General features: G+C 40.6%; 1 protein-coding gene across 3 annotated transcripts in view; it reads right to left on the bottom strand.

The window, feature by feature from the left end:
• The window catches only part of MLIP (muscular LMNA interacting protein), a 1,731,317-nt gene that overhangs the window by 1,076,435 nt on the left and 637,186 nt on the right, over positions 1-17,696 (bottom strand). For all 3 annotated transcript variants that reach the window (XM_069235789.1, XM_069235787.1, XM_069235788.1), the window contains exon 3: positions 10,969-11,040. In XM_069235789.1, coding sequence (XP_069091890.1) covers positions 10,969-11,040 — 72 coding nt within the window. The remainder of the gene's footprint in view (positions 1-10,968; positions 11,041-17,696) is intronic.

The following is a 17,696-nucleotide window of genomic DNA, read 5'->3' on the forward strand; positions in this document are numbered from 1 at the left end:
AGTATTCATTCTCCTGATCCCAAGCTATGCATTTCTCCCACCACCCTATCATGAGATTTGCATAACTTGGAGAAAAGGACACTCCCATGGCTGTCCCACAGATTTGTTTATAGATTTGATGATTAAACATGAATATGTTGTTCTTGAGACATAGTTCTATCATTTCAACTAGCATCTCAGAGTGTCTCAAAAAATGAATGCTCTTTTGTCTTAGGAAAAATCTTACTGCATTCATACCTAAATCATGTGAGATAGAGGTGTATAATTATGCTACATGTATGGTCACTAATAGGTAGTCTGGTTGCCATATAATTCCATCCAGTAATCTTAAAAAGTCACCCGAGTCCTGTATATATGAACTCAAGTCTTTGACTATAGGGGCCAAATAATGATCAACATAATTTGACACACCCTGATATAATGACCCACAGCTTGAAATTATCGGTCTACCCGGTGGTTTCTCTAGGGTTTTGTGAATCTTAGGAAGAAAGTATATGGTTGGCATAATTGGATTTTCATTAGTCATAAACGATTTTTCATCAAAACTAATTAATCCTTCCGAATGCCATTTTTCTAATCCCTCATTTAAGTCCAATACTAATTCATTAATGGGATTCTTAGACAATTTACAGTAGTTTGTATCCATATTCAACTGACTATACGCCTCTTCCATATAGTCATTCCTGTCCCAGATCACAAAATGTGACCCTAACTATAATGCCCCTGTAACCTTTGGTTTATTGAGAGAATATATATATATATATATATATATATATATATATATATATATATATATTTATATATCCTAGTGGCAGTTTTCACTGGGCAGTTATAGTTTGGACCGCTCTTCCATATGAATGTTTTTTTTTTTTGGTTTCCTTATAGCTCCATTTGACACATCGTCACTTAACTTCCCAAAAACAAGTTAACCTACCTCAGCTCCATCCTGTGAAGTTTCTGGCTGATCCACCACGCAGGAGCTGAAAAAAGGGGCGGTCCCAAAGCACAAAATCCCCATGCATTTTCCATACACTTTTTTAAACAGTGCTACCTCAAATTCTTATGAACTGATTGACACGTTTTGATCCAGAATTCAGGCTCTTTGTTATTTGGTTTAAATCAGTATTTTTTAAGAAATTAAGGATCAAATATATTTGTATATCTGGACTGTTGGATTTGAGGGACACTCGCAAGCAATTCCCTTGAACCCAACTTAAAAAAATAGAGTGTTCTGAATGACTTAGGGGTTTTTGCCCTTGGGCCAACTCTCTCCTATGGGAGTAAAGCTCTCGCTAAGTTAAGCAACCTCATTTGCTACCTGCATTTGATTTAGATTTATTTTGTAAAGTGTGGCATTTGCACCAAGTCTTCTTGGCACTAAGAGTCTACAGATAAAGCCACTTCACCGATCACAATGAAGACTTCAGTGCAGAAGCAAGAAGCCAGGTTTTCAACTGTTTTCTGAAGATCTGCAATTGGATTGGCCTCTAAGATGTGCCAGCATATTATTTAAGTTCATTGAGGTGTAGAAAACAAGACTTCTACAGCCCCAAGAGGCCTTGTAAATTCTGGGCACCACCAGTTTTTTGAGCCTGCAGATTGTAAATGCATATTTTGGGTGCACCACGAAAATCTTCTTTTGAGACATTCATAGCAGCCAAATTAAGAGCTCTATCTGATATACACAGTGCTTTAAAAGTGGTCCATTTTTTAACTGGGAGCCAATGTATTTTCTCCAAACCCCTTGAAACAGTGGCAAACCTTTTTAATTTTTAAACAGACGAGCTGCTGCTTTCTGAATCCTCTGTAACTTTTTTGACATCCCTGGCTGCAAGCCCAAATAAAGGGCATTACAATAATCCAGTCTTGAAAAAACTGTGAAATGATAACAGTATCCCTATGGTCATAAGTAATAAAAGGTAGGATCTTCTTTAGTGTTTTAGCAGAAGCAGGCTGGCAAAAGTTGATTTGATCTAGTCCATAAAGGTGAGTTTTTAATCAAACAGGATTCCCAGATTTCTAACATTTGATACAAGAGATGGCAGAGGGCTGAGAAGCAGTATTCACCAGGGGTTATCCCAAAAGGAGATATTGTTCCCAACAGGCATTTGCAAAGCCAATACATGTTGCCTATGCAAAATCTACTGGCTAGATCAATGATTTTTTCAACATATTATGTAGCAGCACCAGCTGAAGTTTAACAACAGCTGTTGATATATGTCCAAGTGCACCTCTGTATGAGGCACCACTTTATGAGGCAGCCACTAAAATGTTTGCTGTGAGGGCACATACACGGATGGAAGGTGCATTGTGCGACAAGCTGTGCTCTTTGCATATATATCGATTCACTGAGACATGTTTGCGAGAGGCTGACAGCTGTCCATGTTGTGCTGATGTTTTGTGTGGCATATGCCTTTGTTCGCATGGCACATCTGGCATGTGTCCGCTCATCGGCCATGCTGAGGTTCATGGAAGGGCACAGAGGTTACCAGGTGCATCATTTTGTGATATGTAGTGCGACATAGAAGAAGCAAAGGGATGAAAATAAAACCTAAAATCATTTGTGCTTGATGAGGACAAGGTGATATTGTGGATTTAATGCACTATGAGTTTATTGAACATCCCTCGGCAAAAGAGGGCACTAGGCAGGGCAAATTATAAGTAACTTCAGCCTGGCACCCACCCAGCGAATGATCAATTGGGCTTTAGTGGAGACAGGCAATGTGCACGGTCCAAGAGGATGGTGAGTTGCACACGTTCATCGGGATATGTAGTGCGACATAGAAGAAGTATAGGGATGAAAATAAAACCTAAAATCCACCAGGATAATTCAGGGAATATATGGATTAAGTGTGCGTGCATTGTTAGATGCTGAGTAAACCCAAGTGAAATATAGTAAGATGGGCTGGCAATAATAGAGAAGTAAGTACTTGCAGCTAGAAATATTAGCTGGAGACTTGAATGTTGCAGTTCAGATACTGATAAGCCAATCTCAGACTTTAATTTTTACAAGGTCATAACACCTGCTAATTGCAGCACCAACCTACATGAACAAGTGCACCAGATAAAGCTAGTTGGTATTATCGGTACAGTAGTACAAAACTATAGGTACACATGTTAATGTAGGGCTTACACTGCCAAAATGCATGCCATGTCTTGTAAAATGCCTAACATCAATGACTAAATCCAGTTCACACATAGGTCAAATGTAATATATGTACACAAGTAAAATACACTGTACTTTCTTGAGTTGGGAAAGTACGACCCTACTTAACCAGAAACATGCTGTTGCGCTGACAGGAAGATCACAACACCCTCACAGGAGCAGATCTGTAGGCAGCTGGGAGTACAAATGGATGGTGCTCTCTTCCTTGTTCCTACGAGGGACAAGTAATCTTGCCGTCTAAGGAACTAGGAACCTTCCCCACAGTACTACCAGAAAGGTAGACTATCGTAAAAAATTACCTCTGTAAATACAAAGCAAGAACAAAGAGCACATAACATGACCTTACAAGCAAGATGGGGCTGCATCACAGGCATCAGTGCAAGCACCCAACAATGTCTCAACACGTCAGTGGAGTGGTGAAACAGAAAAACATCTTGGGTTCTTTTTGTTTAACAAATGCCTCACAACTAAAGCCAAAACATGACTCCCCATCACACAAAACCAAACAATGATATAATTTACAGAAATGAAAAAAAACAAATAAATATTGGCAGACTCGTGATTTACACATCAGACACAGGAGTGGGGGTGGCAGAGGATTGGGGAACAAAGTGAAATGGGAGGAAGGTTGGAGAGTATGAGACAATGGACAGTGCTGGGGGTGGGCAGGGGTACATGTGTACAAATGAAAATACAACCAAGATAGCAGTTGGAGTGCTCATAAATAAAAAATTACCTTCACAGTGAAGTAACAAGTGGAAGGACACTGGTCAGTAGCCAATGGCCAGTGACCAGAAGGAGTACTTGGTCCAGAAACCACCCAATGGCATGGATGGCAGGACGCCAAAGCAGCAGAGAGCAGGAAGTAAATGCAGATGATGTGATGCCAATCTGAAGCACATAAATTAGAGTGAAGTTGGACTAAGCCAATGGTGTGTTCAGGTGAGTAATGGGTGGGTTCTAAGCCCCTTTTCAGCTTTTTATTCACAAAAGATTTTGCAAGCACAGAAGGCAAGTGCAGGCATGCAGTCGACACCTAAAAATGAGCACCTCTGTCTTGAGTATCATCAGTATAGGAGATGGTAGAGAAACCAAATGTTCTTATCAGTTTCACTAATGGAGCCACGTATAGATGAAATAATGTGGGACTTAACGATGACCCTTGCAGAATGCCACATGGCAAAAAGAATGGTTTTGAGGTGCAATCTCCTTGGGCCACTGATTGATCCTTATCATCAAGGAAGGAACAAAGGAGGTTAAGAGCAGCACTGCTAATGCCCACTTCTGCCATTGGATATTTCAGGACTGGGTGGCTAACCATGTCAAAGGCCGTAGATACGCCCAAAAGGACCACCGCAGCCTTCCCACCTTTATCCATAATCTCCCGGATTTCCTCTGTGGCTACAGTCAGAGCCATTTCCATGCTATTAGCTTTCCTCAACCCAAATTGAGCCTCTGGTGGAGTCACATAAATTCAGAGATCAAGATGTTTAGATGTCTCTCTAAGAGATTGCTGTAATAGGGAGCTGGGAAATTTGACAGTAGTTACCACTTCACTTTGTTTGGTTTTTAAGGTTTATAAGGTTTTTAAGGATGTGTTTTTTTAGTAGCAAGAGAATAGAAGCCTCCTTCTATTTTTTGGGAAAACTTCCAGCCAGAATGATGTTGTTGAGTAGTGTAGCAAAAGGGGTGGCAATACATTCCACAATTTCCTGCAGCAATTTAGGAGGACATGGGTCTGCTGTGGCACCTGATTTAGTAATCCCTTTTAATTCCACTACTTGCTTGATTGTTATAAGTGGGGGATTAGAAAAGCCTCAACTAGTTGTGGTTGGAAGAGAAACCTCTGACAACCGGCAGTAAGTCTTCTGGCAAAACTTCTCATAATTGTCCTTTACCTTGTTATGGAAAAAATTGGCTAAGCGGTCACAGAGCTGTTGAAATACTTGGGCCCAGATTTAAGAAAAATTGCACTTCATGTCATTTAACATACGGTGCACCATGGCACAGGTTGGGGACAATAGTGTCATAACTTCTGATGCTATTGTAGTGCTTTGCAGGATTAGCACCAAAAATGTTGGCTCTAATCCTGCAAAGTAGATAAAGGCCCATTAAAAATAATGGTGTGCCTCCTTTTAACACCTGCTGTGTGCAGGCAATAAAAATTCCACTAAAAATGGCCCATTGGCATCTCATAGATACCAATACGCCATTTTTGCCGGCTCTCTAATGGGGGAACGCCCCCCCCCCCTTGCATACATTATGGCTGGCCCGGGAATAATGTGGTGCAAGGGTTTGAAAGTGTTGCAAGCATTGTAGCACTTTGTAAATATGGTGCTGTTTTTTTGCCATTGTATCACCACATTAGAGTAAAAAAATGGCGCTAATGTGGCGATAGTTGGAGCTAGGTCCTTCTTAAATTTGGGCCTTGGTCTTTTCCACCTTAATGATAAATGTCAGTGTTTTTTTAAAAAATTTTAAATGTTACGTTATCACTAAAACTTTCATCCAACTATAATCTTACTTTAACCATTGCTTTTTTCAGTGAATATTTTAGGGAATATTTAATCATTATAATTTTCTTTGCAAAATGTCCCTTTTTCCAACCTGACAGTGAGCTCTTTTGTCAGTCAAAGGCTTCACATTTCTTTTTCAATAAAACACATTCAGGTAAAATGTTTAATCTGGTATTAGCTACTATAAAAGAGAAAATAATTGAATATATGTGAGGAACGCTTGTGCACCTAGTACAGAAGGACCACAGGTAATCTCCAGGCTGATTTCATTCAAAATTGGATTTGTAGCGGGAAGTAGGTTTTAACAATTAACACCTTGACTTGTGACATGGCACAGGTGAGCAAAAGTCCATAAAAGGAATTCCATTTCTAATATGATTAGCGAAGTTTATTGTATGCCCAACATAGTACCTGAAGTGGTAGAAAATCTAATTTCAGCAACCCAAATTGATATTTTAATGCTTATATTTGCAATGCGCATTTAACAATAAGACAAATGTGTACATAGTAAGGACTGCTCAATAGATTTTTGCAGTCCAGCAAAATACACTTTCCACTTCTTCAAATACATTTAACTGCTACGAAATACAAACTATATGTACAAATAAAATGCAACACATTTTATAATAACTATGAAAAACTGTAATAACACAACGTTTCATTTCTAGCAATGATAGAAGTCCCGTATTCTAACTTGTATATCGATGACTGATGATTGACTTGAAGAGTTTGAAGCGCATTAGTGTGTTCTATTATTTATATGTGGGATAGTTGTAATTTACTACATGACTGTAATTTTATTTTATATTACTTAATGTATTTTGACGCAGTGGTGTGCACTGCCACGAGGAGTATCATATCTCAATGACGGCCACCACAACTCATGCTGCACATGCTCAATGCAGGATGTAACACTGTAACATAGCTGTGCTCACAAACACTGTTTCATTACAAAAAAGATTAAGGGCCAGATGTATCAAAGAGTTTTACCCATTCTATGTCTATGGGAAAATATGTGCATACATATGACCCTAAATGACATTGCACTCTAGGTCGAGGATGGGCTCAAGAAGAGCTCAGTTTGTTTTTCTTCTATCTATTTGGGCAGTCCTGTATTTCTTTTTAGGACGGCCGTTTTCAAGAAGTGTTGTTGTTAGCCCATTGACGGTGAGATTCTCGAATTGGCATCTGCTGGGATGTTTAACCCTGCTCTGCCCAATGTGACTATAACTTCTGATACCATCAAAAATTACTGGGTTTTCAACCATCAGAATGTTGCATTGTGGCCTTGTATATTGGTTCTAACACTCTCCTAAAGGGTTCAAAACCCTTTTATGAAAAGTACAGTTGGCATAAAGTGTCAGAATCTCCTAAAGGTGGTATATGCAACATGCACCACTTATAATCTATGATTTAAAGGTTTCCTATGTGGTCTCCTCCACTTCACAAACAGTTTGTTTCACATGTAACCCTAAATGTAAACTCTGCTGTCATTCTTTGTTTAGATGCACTAATTCATGCACTTTATGCATTAAAACAAGCAATGCCAGTGAAAATTGTTTTGCCTTTTGTATTTAAGTTGTATACCCAAATTAAAACATTTACAGCAGCACAACCCTCCCTAACAATTGGAATAAATAACACACACTTTGCTCTAGTAGAAAGAAAATCACACAAATTGTTCACAAATACTTAGGGGGCACAATAATAAACATGGAGTAAAAGGAGTCAAATGACTGATGTATACTCTCTGTAATCAACTATAAACATAAAAGAAAGAAAGTAAAAGTTAAATCTCTTACAAAGTACTATACATTCAGGTACTCATATAGGAAAATGAATCCTTGCTCACTTTATGTGGTATGCTTCATTAGAGGGGTTCCCTACCACTCGGAAGCACCCAATAGTACTAGTTGTGAGTTCCTTAGTTTGCTTGAGATTATGTTCTTCATAATGGCATTTATGTTCTCCCTTTTTTAAATTGTGAGATCTATGATATAATTGTGTGTGGGTGGACTTAAAATGTTTTTACTGGTCCCCCCACCACAAGATTAAAAACAGGAGGGTTAAGCATCTGACCTTGCTTCTCTTTTCTGTCAAAATGTTTTGGATTCAGATATTGCTCCTATGAGGTCGGCCCCTTTTTCAGAACCATAGGTATCACAAACTATGTATTGTGAGCAGCCACTGTTTATACAAGTGCATTCACTATATCCTATGCTTTTCATAAGAAGGGGCAACAGCATTAAAACACCCCTTTCTGATAGGACCAGTACACCTTTGGCAGAAACGATGCAAGTTTTTGTCCTTCAGAGAATAGATGCAGCTAGAGCATCTACAGGGAAATTTTTGCAGTACAAGAACGTTTACAAATAAGGCAGCAGCAGTACTTAGCTTCTTTATACAACTGGCATAGCATGGCAGCAGCAAAGCACGCTTCTCCTCTCTCACAGAACATAGCAAGAAAAAACTCAGCTGCTTGTAAAACTGAGCCAACGGGGCAGATAAATACAAGTTATCATCACTCCAAGATCATTTACAGTTAGGGAATAAGCAACAAGTAACTCCCAGAGATATCACTGGAGCTCACTGACATGAGTGTAAGTGAATTAATTATAGCAGTGGTTCCCAAATATTTCAGAACCATGACCTGCTTTTTAGAACGTCACACTTTAACGACCCACCTACCATTTACTGGACACAAAAAAGGACATTATTTAATATATCTAAGTCATGGTATGGTTGACAATTGTCATTTACAGACAGCACATATTCCACTGAAATGGCAATTACCTTTGAACAGACATAAGGTTTTACTGGTAAAACTACATAGCATTCAAATGATAATGACTGGGAATCTGTTTTTTGTCAATAGGTATCATTTGTGTATCTTGAGCCTTGATTTGTTGAGATCCTATTCGAATCTCTATTATCAGCACACTTCAGAATTACAAAATAAATGTGCTTTATGTTTGCTTTCTTAACTGCCAAATGCATACAGTTAATTTACAAGTGCTTACATTTAGCTGTGTGAAACAACACCCCACAGCTTATCCTTTAACACTCATTGTATTATAGCAAAATCGTCACATAATTTACTTGAAAAACTCTCACTTCGCTGTCAGAGAAAGAAAAGTAAACAACAATCCCATGTTAAAAGAATAAGCAGCAATTTGTCAGAAGAAATAGTCTGATATGCGACCTCTGTCTTTGATGCACTAGCAAATTTGACGAGATAAAATCTGAATTTAAAGGTATCTTTATTTATTGCTCAGACTTTCCTGACCCACCCAAAGCAGCTCGTGACTAACCAGTGGGTCACATCCCACAGTTTGTGAAATGCTGAGCTATAGAGTATAAATGATCTGACACCATTATTACTTAGGTGCTATTCTGCATAAGATTGTTGTTTCTCAGACATAAACGGTTGGTGTTGATTTTCTATTTTTCCCCAATATTGAGAAGTAAACATTTCATAATAGATCATTACTATTTGGAGCATTCTTGTCACACTATAAATAACTAAACTCTAGGCAGAAATACAGGTGTCAATCTGCTTGAGATGATTTTGAGTGCATGTGCACCAAATGCTATGTAATCCTTGCCTCAGTGTTGTGCCTATTCAAAATATTGAGGGTCACCACTGTCACATCTCGTTGCTCCTGTGAAAAAAGTGAACTTCTTAACCTGCTGTAGTCAACAGAGTCGATCTCTACTACTTAGATAGAAATTCTGGCTTCACTGGAAGTAATCATTTGCAGTAATGTTCCCAAACAAGAAAGGTTAAATTTCTACTTCTTTAAAAAAAAACACATTGCAAAGTGATTGGATAGGTGAGAGATGCAAAGCCAGGCTGGCTCATTACGCATCAGTTTAGGATAGCTTTATAGATCGTATCTTCTAGGTTATCCTCAGGACATGCTCTTGTATAAAAATGTGTCGTTCTCATGTAAAGCATTCTAATGCAATTTGACCAAGTTTGTTCTATAATAATCTACAGAAATAAATCAATATGGTACATTCACTGTGACAATAAAACACTAACAGAACTAATTCCATAGGCTTGAACTGCAAACAATTGCTCCCCTCCATTTCTATTGACTGCTTATAACCCAGGTTTCTGAAATCTTGTATTTAGTTTGAATACTGTTGGTCCTCTAGAATGCCTCCTACGTGGTTGAATCAGTCCAAGAACATGCATAATCCAAAATGAATTAAATAATGTTCTTAAAATGGTAGAACTGTTGATGGCCTGAATGGAGTCGAAACCTTGTGTTAACTATATAATGGTATGTGTTTTAAAGCACTGCAAAAAAGTCAAAACCATTGGGGTCTATAAAAAAAGAGAATGTCAAAATTATTAAAAATAATATGATTTCAGAATATGTTCTTAAATAATTAATTTCAGAGCTGGCTTCTAGAATATAAAGTACTAGTTAAAACAATACAGTCACTAATGCAAAAAAATGTGGCGAAATAATAAACTAACGAAAATTAATGCAGCATAAATTCATAAATGTAATTTTGTTAAATACATTTAGTATGAGCTAAAATCTGCTAAAAAACTCTGGTGGTATAATGTAATCAGATGAGTTTGGATCCTATGTTATGAAATATTTTATCTGGATCTACTATTGACATCATCAGTTACCTTATGTCTGATGATGATGGGTTATTGCATTATCTCCCAAAATCCGCATTTTTTGATTTCCCTATACATTGTTAAGACACATTAACTTTAATATCCCATAGTGTTTTGATTGAACCTATAACTGCTGCTTGTAAAAAATGTCCCCAAACTAAGATGCATAAAGCAGACACTTTCTGGATGTTGTAATTTATACATTACATTATAAGCATGACGAAATATTAGATAACAACTCTCATTTTCTTCTGAGGTTAGCATCAAGCATGCCCAAATAAATCAGGTAGAACTACCGGTTGCAAAAGTGATTGCTTGCCATGCTTCTTTAGAACATCACGCGGTGTAGGATGGGCTTTTCGACCTCTGCAGAATAATAAAATGTCTGTTTTTTTGGGAAGTTATAATGAATATGTTCGAGCAGAATTCTCAGATGATGATTTTCACTCCGGACTATTTCTAGTTTTTGGTAATTTCGAGGCCAGACTCGCGTTTATTGTTCGATGGGCGGACAAGCCCATTTCTACTCACGCAAGTTTTGCTTTATAATGAGGCTAGCTGTGCATTCTTTCCTCCAAGTCATAATGGTCTCTATGCAAAAATATACTGATGCGATAATTAAATGGGATAATAAAACATCTCACCTTGTTTGTAGTAATGATACTCAATGGGCTGCTTTCACGCAAGACTCTGACCGCGGTCTGCCTTCCAAAGTTCTTTGAAAATTAAAGGAGAGAAAACGCAGTTAGAAATGTGTGCGGGACAACACATGCTATTTTAACCGAATAATGAGACGTCGTTTGCATCTTAAATATGTAATCTGTCTGTATGAGTGCTGGTGGGCGCGGAGGAATGTTTGACACAAGAAGATATTGTTAAAAAAAATGTGTTCCTCTGTAACAGCCACTGCAGCCTGTCTTTATGTTGCATTGAAGCTGTTTTACAAAACCATTCAGTTTATTAAAGTATTCGGCTTATTCTTACAGCGCCTTCCCATCCTGACATATTAAGAAGGAAAAGGTTCTTCCTAAAATTTTTCATAAGCAATGCAAAATTCGAACGCGGTTTTGTTTGTGGAACAAAAAGTACCCATTGTACTGGTAATAACTCACACGTACTTTAATAGTAGCTAATTTCAGATTGTCCTGCCTGAATGAGCTTTTAAGCACTGCTGATTTGATTTCCTTTTCACAAAGTGACTTTACCGTGTGATACTCTTGATTGTGACCCCTGAAGGCTGAGCTATTAAATCAACATCCTTCATGCAGAGCTCAAGGAAGCTCTTGCATAAGAGGAAGCTCGCGACTACTGTTTCATCATGAAAAAAGATTAGAACCTCAACAGCAGGATAAGTAGAGTTTGTACACGGAAAGTGCAAACTGTTTCGTGCATTAATTTTACAAAGTGCCATTACTTGATAGTAAAAGGACTCTTTGACCCACAGCATTTCAATTGAGGGCAGGATTTATCATTATAAATTCAAGACGAGGGAAGATCTATCTGTGTCTTAAACTCTTGTGACTGACATCTATCTGCAGGTCGGAAACTTGGGGGTCAGAATAGACAACAAAGCCTTCTGTTCTTTCAAGTTGTTAAATTAAAGTACAGTGAATATTGTACAGTTACTATTGTGAACAGTAGCACCCTTTATGTATGGGACCCAGAAACGGCAGGTGTGCTATATAAAAGTTTAGAAAAGGTGTATTGCAAATATTTTTTCTTTTCTATTCTTAATAGATGTGTCTTATAATATTTGATGACAGAGAAAGAGACTTCCAACATACGAAAAGTACTTGAAACTTCTGTCTCTATACTCACATTTCATGTTATTTTCCAGGGGTGCCTGCGATTGGGGCAAAGTGATGGGGCGGGGACACAAAACAAAAAGACAATAAAAATAGAAATTAAAAAAAAAACTTACCTGACACCCGCTGCATCGCTGCTGTATCACTGCTCGTCTGGGTCCACTCACTGCAGACACAGGCTCCCAGCCTGCCCTGCAACCAATCCTAATGTTGCACTCATGCCGTCAGAATTGGCATGAGCGCTCTGGCTTTGGGCTCCCAGGCAGACTGGGTGCCTGTGCCTGCTGTCTCCACCCCAGCAGCACAACTAGGGTTGAAGAGAGCTCAGTGTGCATGTGGGTGTGGCCGTCTTAAGACACTAAGGGGGTGCACATCACTCCCCCTCCCTGTCTGTCATTCCCCTTAGCCCTGTCCCCTTGAAAAATCAAATGATAATAAACATGGTTTATTATCATTTTATTTTTCAAGTTTTGCAGATGGTGCTGGCTGGGGGGCAACAATCCTCCACCACAGTGGAGGAACTACCGCTGTTATTTTCTCTTTAGCTTAATGATACATGGAATAATAAACTATGAAGTATGAGCATCACTTTCAGGTGATGGTCCATACGATATAAGATAGTACGTCATTACGAATGTTTAAAGGAAACTGGAAATCCTCAATTTTCTGGATAGAACTCTAACTTGAAGTACATTTGTCACAGGGAGTCTGCTTTTGCAGAACTCTGCCTTGGGACAACAGAACATCTGAATGCAAGGGCTGCGCCACTTCAGCCAAATCAGTACTGTCATACCAAAGTACGTGACTAGCTCACAGTGCCTTACTTGCCCTCCTAACCTTACAAAGTAACAAGTAATTATGGCAACACAAAAGGCACAACACTCTAGCCTTCCTTTCTCAGGGAACAGTGGAAAACAGGTCAGTCGTTTTCATACATTATCTCAGTCATACATATCCATAGCAACAGTAAAAAAAACACAATAAAAATACACAATATATTTACTGCAACTAACATAATCTATTATGAAGCAAATTATATATGATTACAATGCTGGCAATAATTATCAAAATCAGAATAGCAGTTAGAAAACTGAATAACACAAATAGTGCCACCATAATACAAATCTAGTGGCCTGAGCCTACCCTGTAATTGTATGTGCAGGCAGGCTTTTATTATTATTTATGTTCTCTGTGAGTGGAGAACCCCATACCTCTGTTTGCGTAGTCAAGTGGTCCTCATGGGAAAGTGCATGCCCCAGGTGGCATCTGTTAACCGGACGTGTAAGCTCTGCTATTATCCTCTCTAAAAATAAACACTATGGGAACTAATTTATAATGTTAGCTTGAAACAATGAAAAGCTACTGTCTTATGTCTATAGGAGTCTGAGACAGATTGCTGGATGGACAGAAAACAACACCTGGCATTTGTGCCCACTGAGCAGTCGGAGAATGTACAGATAGAATCCTAGCAAAGTAGCTGCACACCAAGTGAAATTTCAAAACAATGGCTTGAAAGAAAAAATGTGTACATCAATGCAAGGCAAATACATTGTGCCTTTTAGAGTGCTAATAAATGAGGTATAAATATAGTGAGTCCAAGCACAGGCCTCATGACACATCCTTCCAGATGAATTTCCTTCAGCATGTGGATAGTAATGTGGAGGAAATTCAGCCAGTGGATTATTTTCAGTATTGACAGTTTCCTCCAGAAATTGGAGGATTTTCAATGCCCTGTAAACTTTTAAGGATTTGATGGTGTGTTGGCTTAGGGCAGAGAAAGGTGTTTAATCTACAGTACTGATCAGATTTTTTCCTCTAAGCAAGATACACTAGTTCGTTAAATGCCTGTTGCTGGCATGGATTTGTACTGGCTTCAAATCACTACAAATTATTTTGAAAAACAGTGCAAATAAATCTGTGCTGATACCTGAAATGTGACTTGTATCTCTATTGCACATGAGGTGTCATAATCAATGATTGATGATGAAACATCTACTGATAAGCCTATGGGATCACTTTGAAAGTACTTTATTTCATAGAGGATCACAGGAACTAGCTCTTTCCTAACAAATGAAGAAAGGTTTGATTTATGAGCACTCAAAGATCAGTCAGATTGCTGTTTTGGAAAAAGAGAAAGTACCTATTGAGGAGTTATTTGGAAATTAAACCAGAAACAAAAAATTAAAACTTTAGATTGGGACCACAATTTATTTCTGGAAAAATATACACTTTTATGGCTATCATATACTATCTATTTAAAAAGTAAAACTTTATGGACATAATGTAATGACAGAAACCTCAAATTCAAAAAAAGATTGCCTTATCAACTATCAAACTCTTATATTTTGTTTCTTGAACCAAAGTTCTAAGTAGTGTTAAAATTGTAAAAGTGAAATAGTGTAGTTGTAGGTGATGCACTATCACTATTTATTAAATCATATGACCTACCAGGGGTGATGTCTTCATAAGGGTTACCAGATGCTGGTATGCACTTGATTCGAACTCAGTTACAACTCCTATACCCTCCTCCACCTCAACACATATCTGGACGTATCTGCAACTGCTGCACCATTTGCCCCAAGGACACCCACAGACCTTTCACCTGCAGGAACTGCAACTTCAGCACCAGCCTCAACAAGCTAAAGCTACTCCCCGAACACAAAAATACCAATAACCTCCACAACCCTATCAACTGCCGGCTCCTGAACATTCGCTCCCTCCACAAACATGCCACTGAACTCTAGGACTTGATTGACACTGCCCGACCGGACATCACCTCCTTACCAAAACCTGGACGAACCGCACCTCAGGTTCATATATTGTCATGGCCATTCCTGATGCCTACAGCATCCTAAGGAGGGACCGGCCTTCCAGCCCAGGTGGAAGACTCGCCATCATACACAAGTCCTCACTGCATGTCAAGGCCATTCCAGAAGAACACTGCACCACCATGGAGCACCTTCACTTCCAGGTCAACTCCAACCACAACTCCTCCCTCCATGGCACCTTGGTGTACCGGCCACCCAGCCACCGCCCAGCTTTTAAAGACGACGACCCCCTAGGCCCTGGCGTCATTCAACTACCTCCTCCTGCATGACCTGAATTTCCACCTTGAGGATCGCACCGATCCAAACAGCAATGTTCTACTCGACAAACTTGCCACCCTTCGCCTCAGACAGCTGGTCTCCATACCCACACACACCGCAGGACACACACTCGACCCCATCTTCACCTTAAGCAACCAGATCACCATTGTGACCATCTCCATGCCAGAGTGGACCACCAATGCATACACTTCAAAATCACCCAGCAGCCACACCCGTACCTCCAGGACCTCCCACAGGAAATGGAACAAAATCACCAATGAGTAACTCACCTCATCCCTTGCCAAATCCCTTCCTCCTCCTTCCAATGACGTCAACACAGCAGCACGCAATCTCAATGCATGGATCACCCAATGCGCTGACAGTCTAGCCCCTCTCGCTTGACATCGGCCAAACGCGTACCCAAGAAAGCCAGCTGGTTCACCACGGAACTCCAAGAATAATAGCGTACCTGCAGACGTTTAGAGAAAAAATGGAGGAACAGCCAAACCAGTGAAGACCTTGCATCATTCAGAGCTGTAGCCGCCGCCCACCAATGAAAAATCAAGAACACTAGGGAGGATGAGCTCCGGGAGCGCATCAACTACTCAGCACAGAACTCTAAGGAACTCTTCTCATTCATCAACGAGTTCACAGATCCCCCTCCAAAGGCACCAGCATCCCCCATCACAGGACCTCTGCCACAAACACACCTCTTTTTTCTACCACAAGATCCAGGACATCTACAACAGCTTCCTCCCGGAAAATCCTGGCCACCCCTCAAGAACCCTCCCAGACCATCCACAGCTGGTCACTCTCACCACAGAGGAAACAGTCAACATCATGAACAGCACCACTCCATAGCCCCCTCGGGCCCCTGCCTGCACCACATAGACATCAGAGCTAGCTTATCCATCACCCGAGATCCGGAACAGAATCAACTGATCCATCAACATGGGCACCTCCCCCGAGGACCGGAAACATGCCGAAATACGTCCTCTCCTGAAGAAACCTTTGGTCGACCCATCAGAACTGAAGAATTTCTGTCCCATCTCGCTGCTACCCTACCCTACCAAAATACTGAAGAAAGCAATCAACGCACAACTCTAGAATTTCACTGAGGCCAACAACTCCCTGGAAAGCTCTTAGTACGGCTTCCTCAGCAACCACAGTACAGAGACAGCCCTCGTGGCAGCCAACAACGACATCAGATTACTCCTAGACCACAGCCACACTGCAGCACTCGTACTCCTCGACCTCTCAGCAGCATTTGACATGATCTCCCACAGTACTCTGCACACCAGACTCCACAACATAGGAATCCACGGAACAGCCCTGAAATCGATCCACTTCTTCCCATCTGGGCGGATGCAAAGGGTCAGACTCCCGCCGTAAGCTTCTAGATGCACAGGAGTCAACTGCAGAGTCCCCCAAGGATTCTCACTGAGTCCCACACTGTTCAACGTATACATGGCCCCTCTCGCTGCCATCGTCAGAAGCCACGGTATGAACATTGTGTCATATGCTGATGACACTCAACTCATCATTTCCCTCACCAAAGACCAGGACACGGCCAAAAGGAACTTCCACTCGGGAATGGAAGCCATCACCGATGAGAGAAAGCTGCCTCCAGCTCAGCTCCGACAAGACTGAGCTCATCATCTTTTGAAACACCACCTCAGCTTGGGATGACTCCTGGTGGCCCACATCCCTCAGTACCCCTCGCACCGACTGAGCACGCCCGTAACTTAAGAATCATACTCAACGTCTCCCTATCCATGACCTGCCAGGTAAACTCTGTTGCCTCCCCCTGCTGGCACACAATTCGTAAACTTTGGAAGATCTTCAGATGGATCCCAGGAGACGGTCGCAGGGTAGTCACCCACACCGTAGTCAATAGCAACGCCCTCTATGCTGGCCCTTCAACAAAGAACATCAAAAAACTACAACTCATCCAGAACACTGCTGCCAGACTCATTCTGGACCTCCCTCACTGAAAGCACATCTCCCAACACCTGAGGACCCTCTACTGGCTACCAGTCGAGAAGTGGGGTTGGGTAGTTTAGGATTTAAGGGCGGGGTTGGGGTCACAGTAGTTTTAGGGACAGGGTTGGGGTAATTTTAGTTTTTAGTGGCAGGGGTGGAGGTCGGGATAGTTTTAGGGGTGGAGGTGGGTGGTTGAGGTAATTTGAGTTTTTAGGGGCAGGGTGGGGGGTCAGGGTCGTTTTAGGTTTTAGGGGTGGGGGGTTGGGGGTTGGGGTAGTTTTAGGGGTGAGGTGGAGGGTCAGGCAGTTTGAGGGGGGGTCGGGTAGTTTTAGGTTTTAGGGGAGGGATGGGGGATTGTGGTAGTTTTAGGGGCGGTGGTGGGGGTTGGGGTAGTTTTAGGTTTTAAGGGTGGGGGTTCAGGGTAGTTTTAGGGGTGGGGTATTGCAGTAGTTTTAGGGGTAAGGGTGTGGCTAGTGGGTTGGGGTAAGTTTAGTTTTT

Source organism: Pleurodeles waltl, chromosome 5 (genome assembly GCF_031143425.1).
Source record: "Pleurodeles waltl isolate 20211129_DDA chromosome 5, aPleWal1.hap1.20221129, whole genome shotgun sequence".
Classification (NCBI taxonomy): Eukaryota; Metazoa; Chordata; class Amphibia; order Caudata; family Salamandridae; genus Pleurodeles; species Pleurodeles waltl.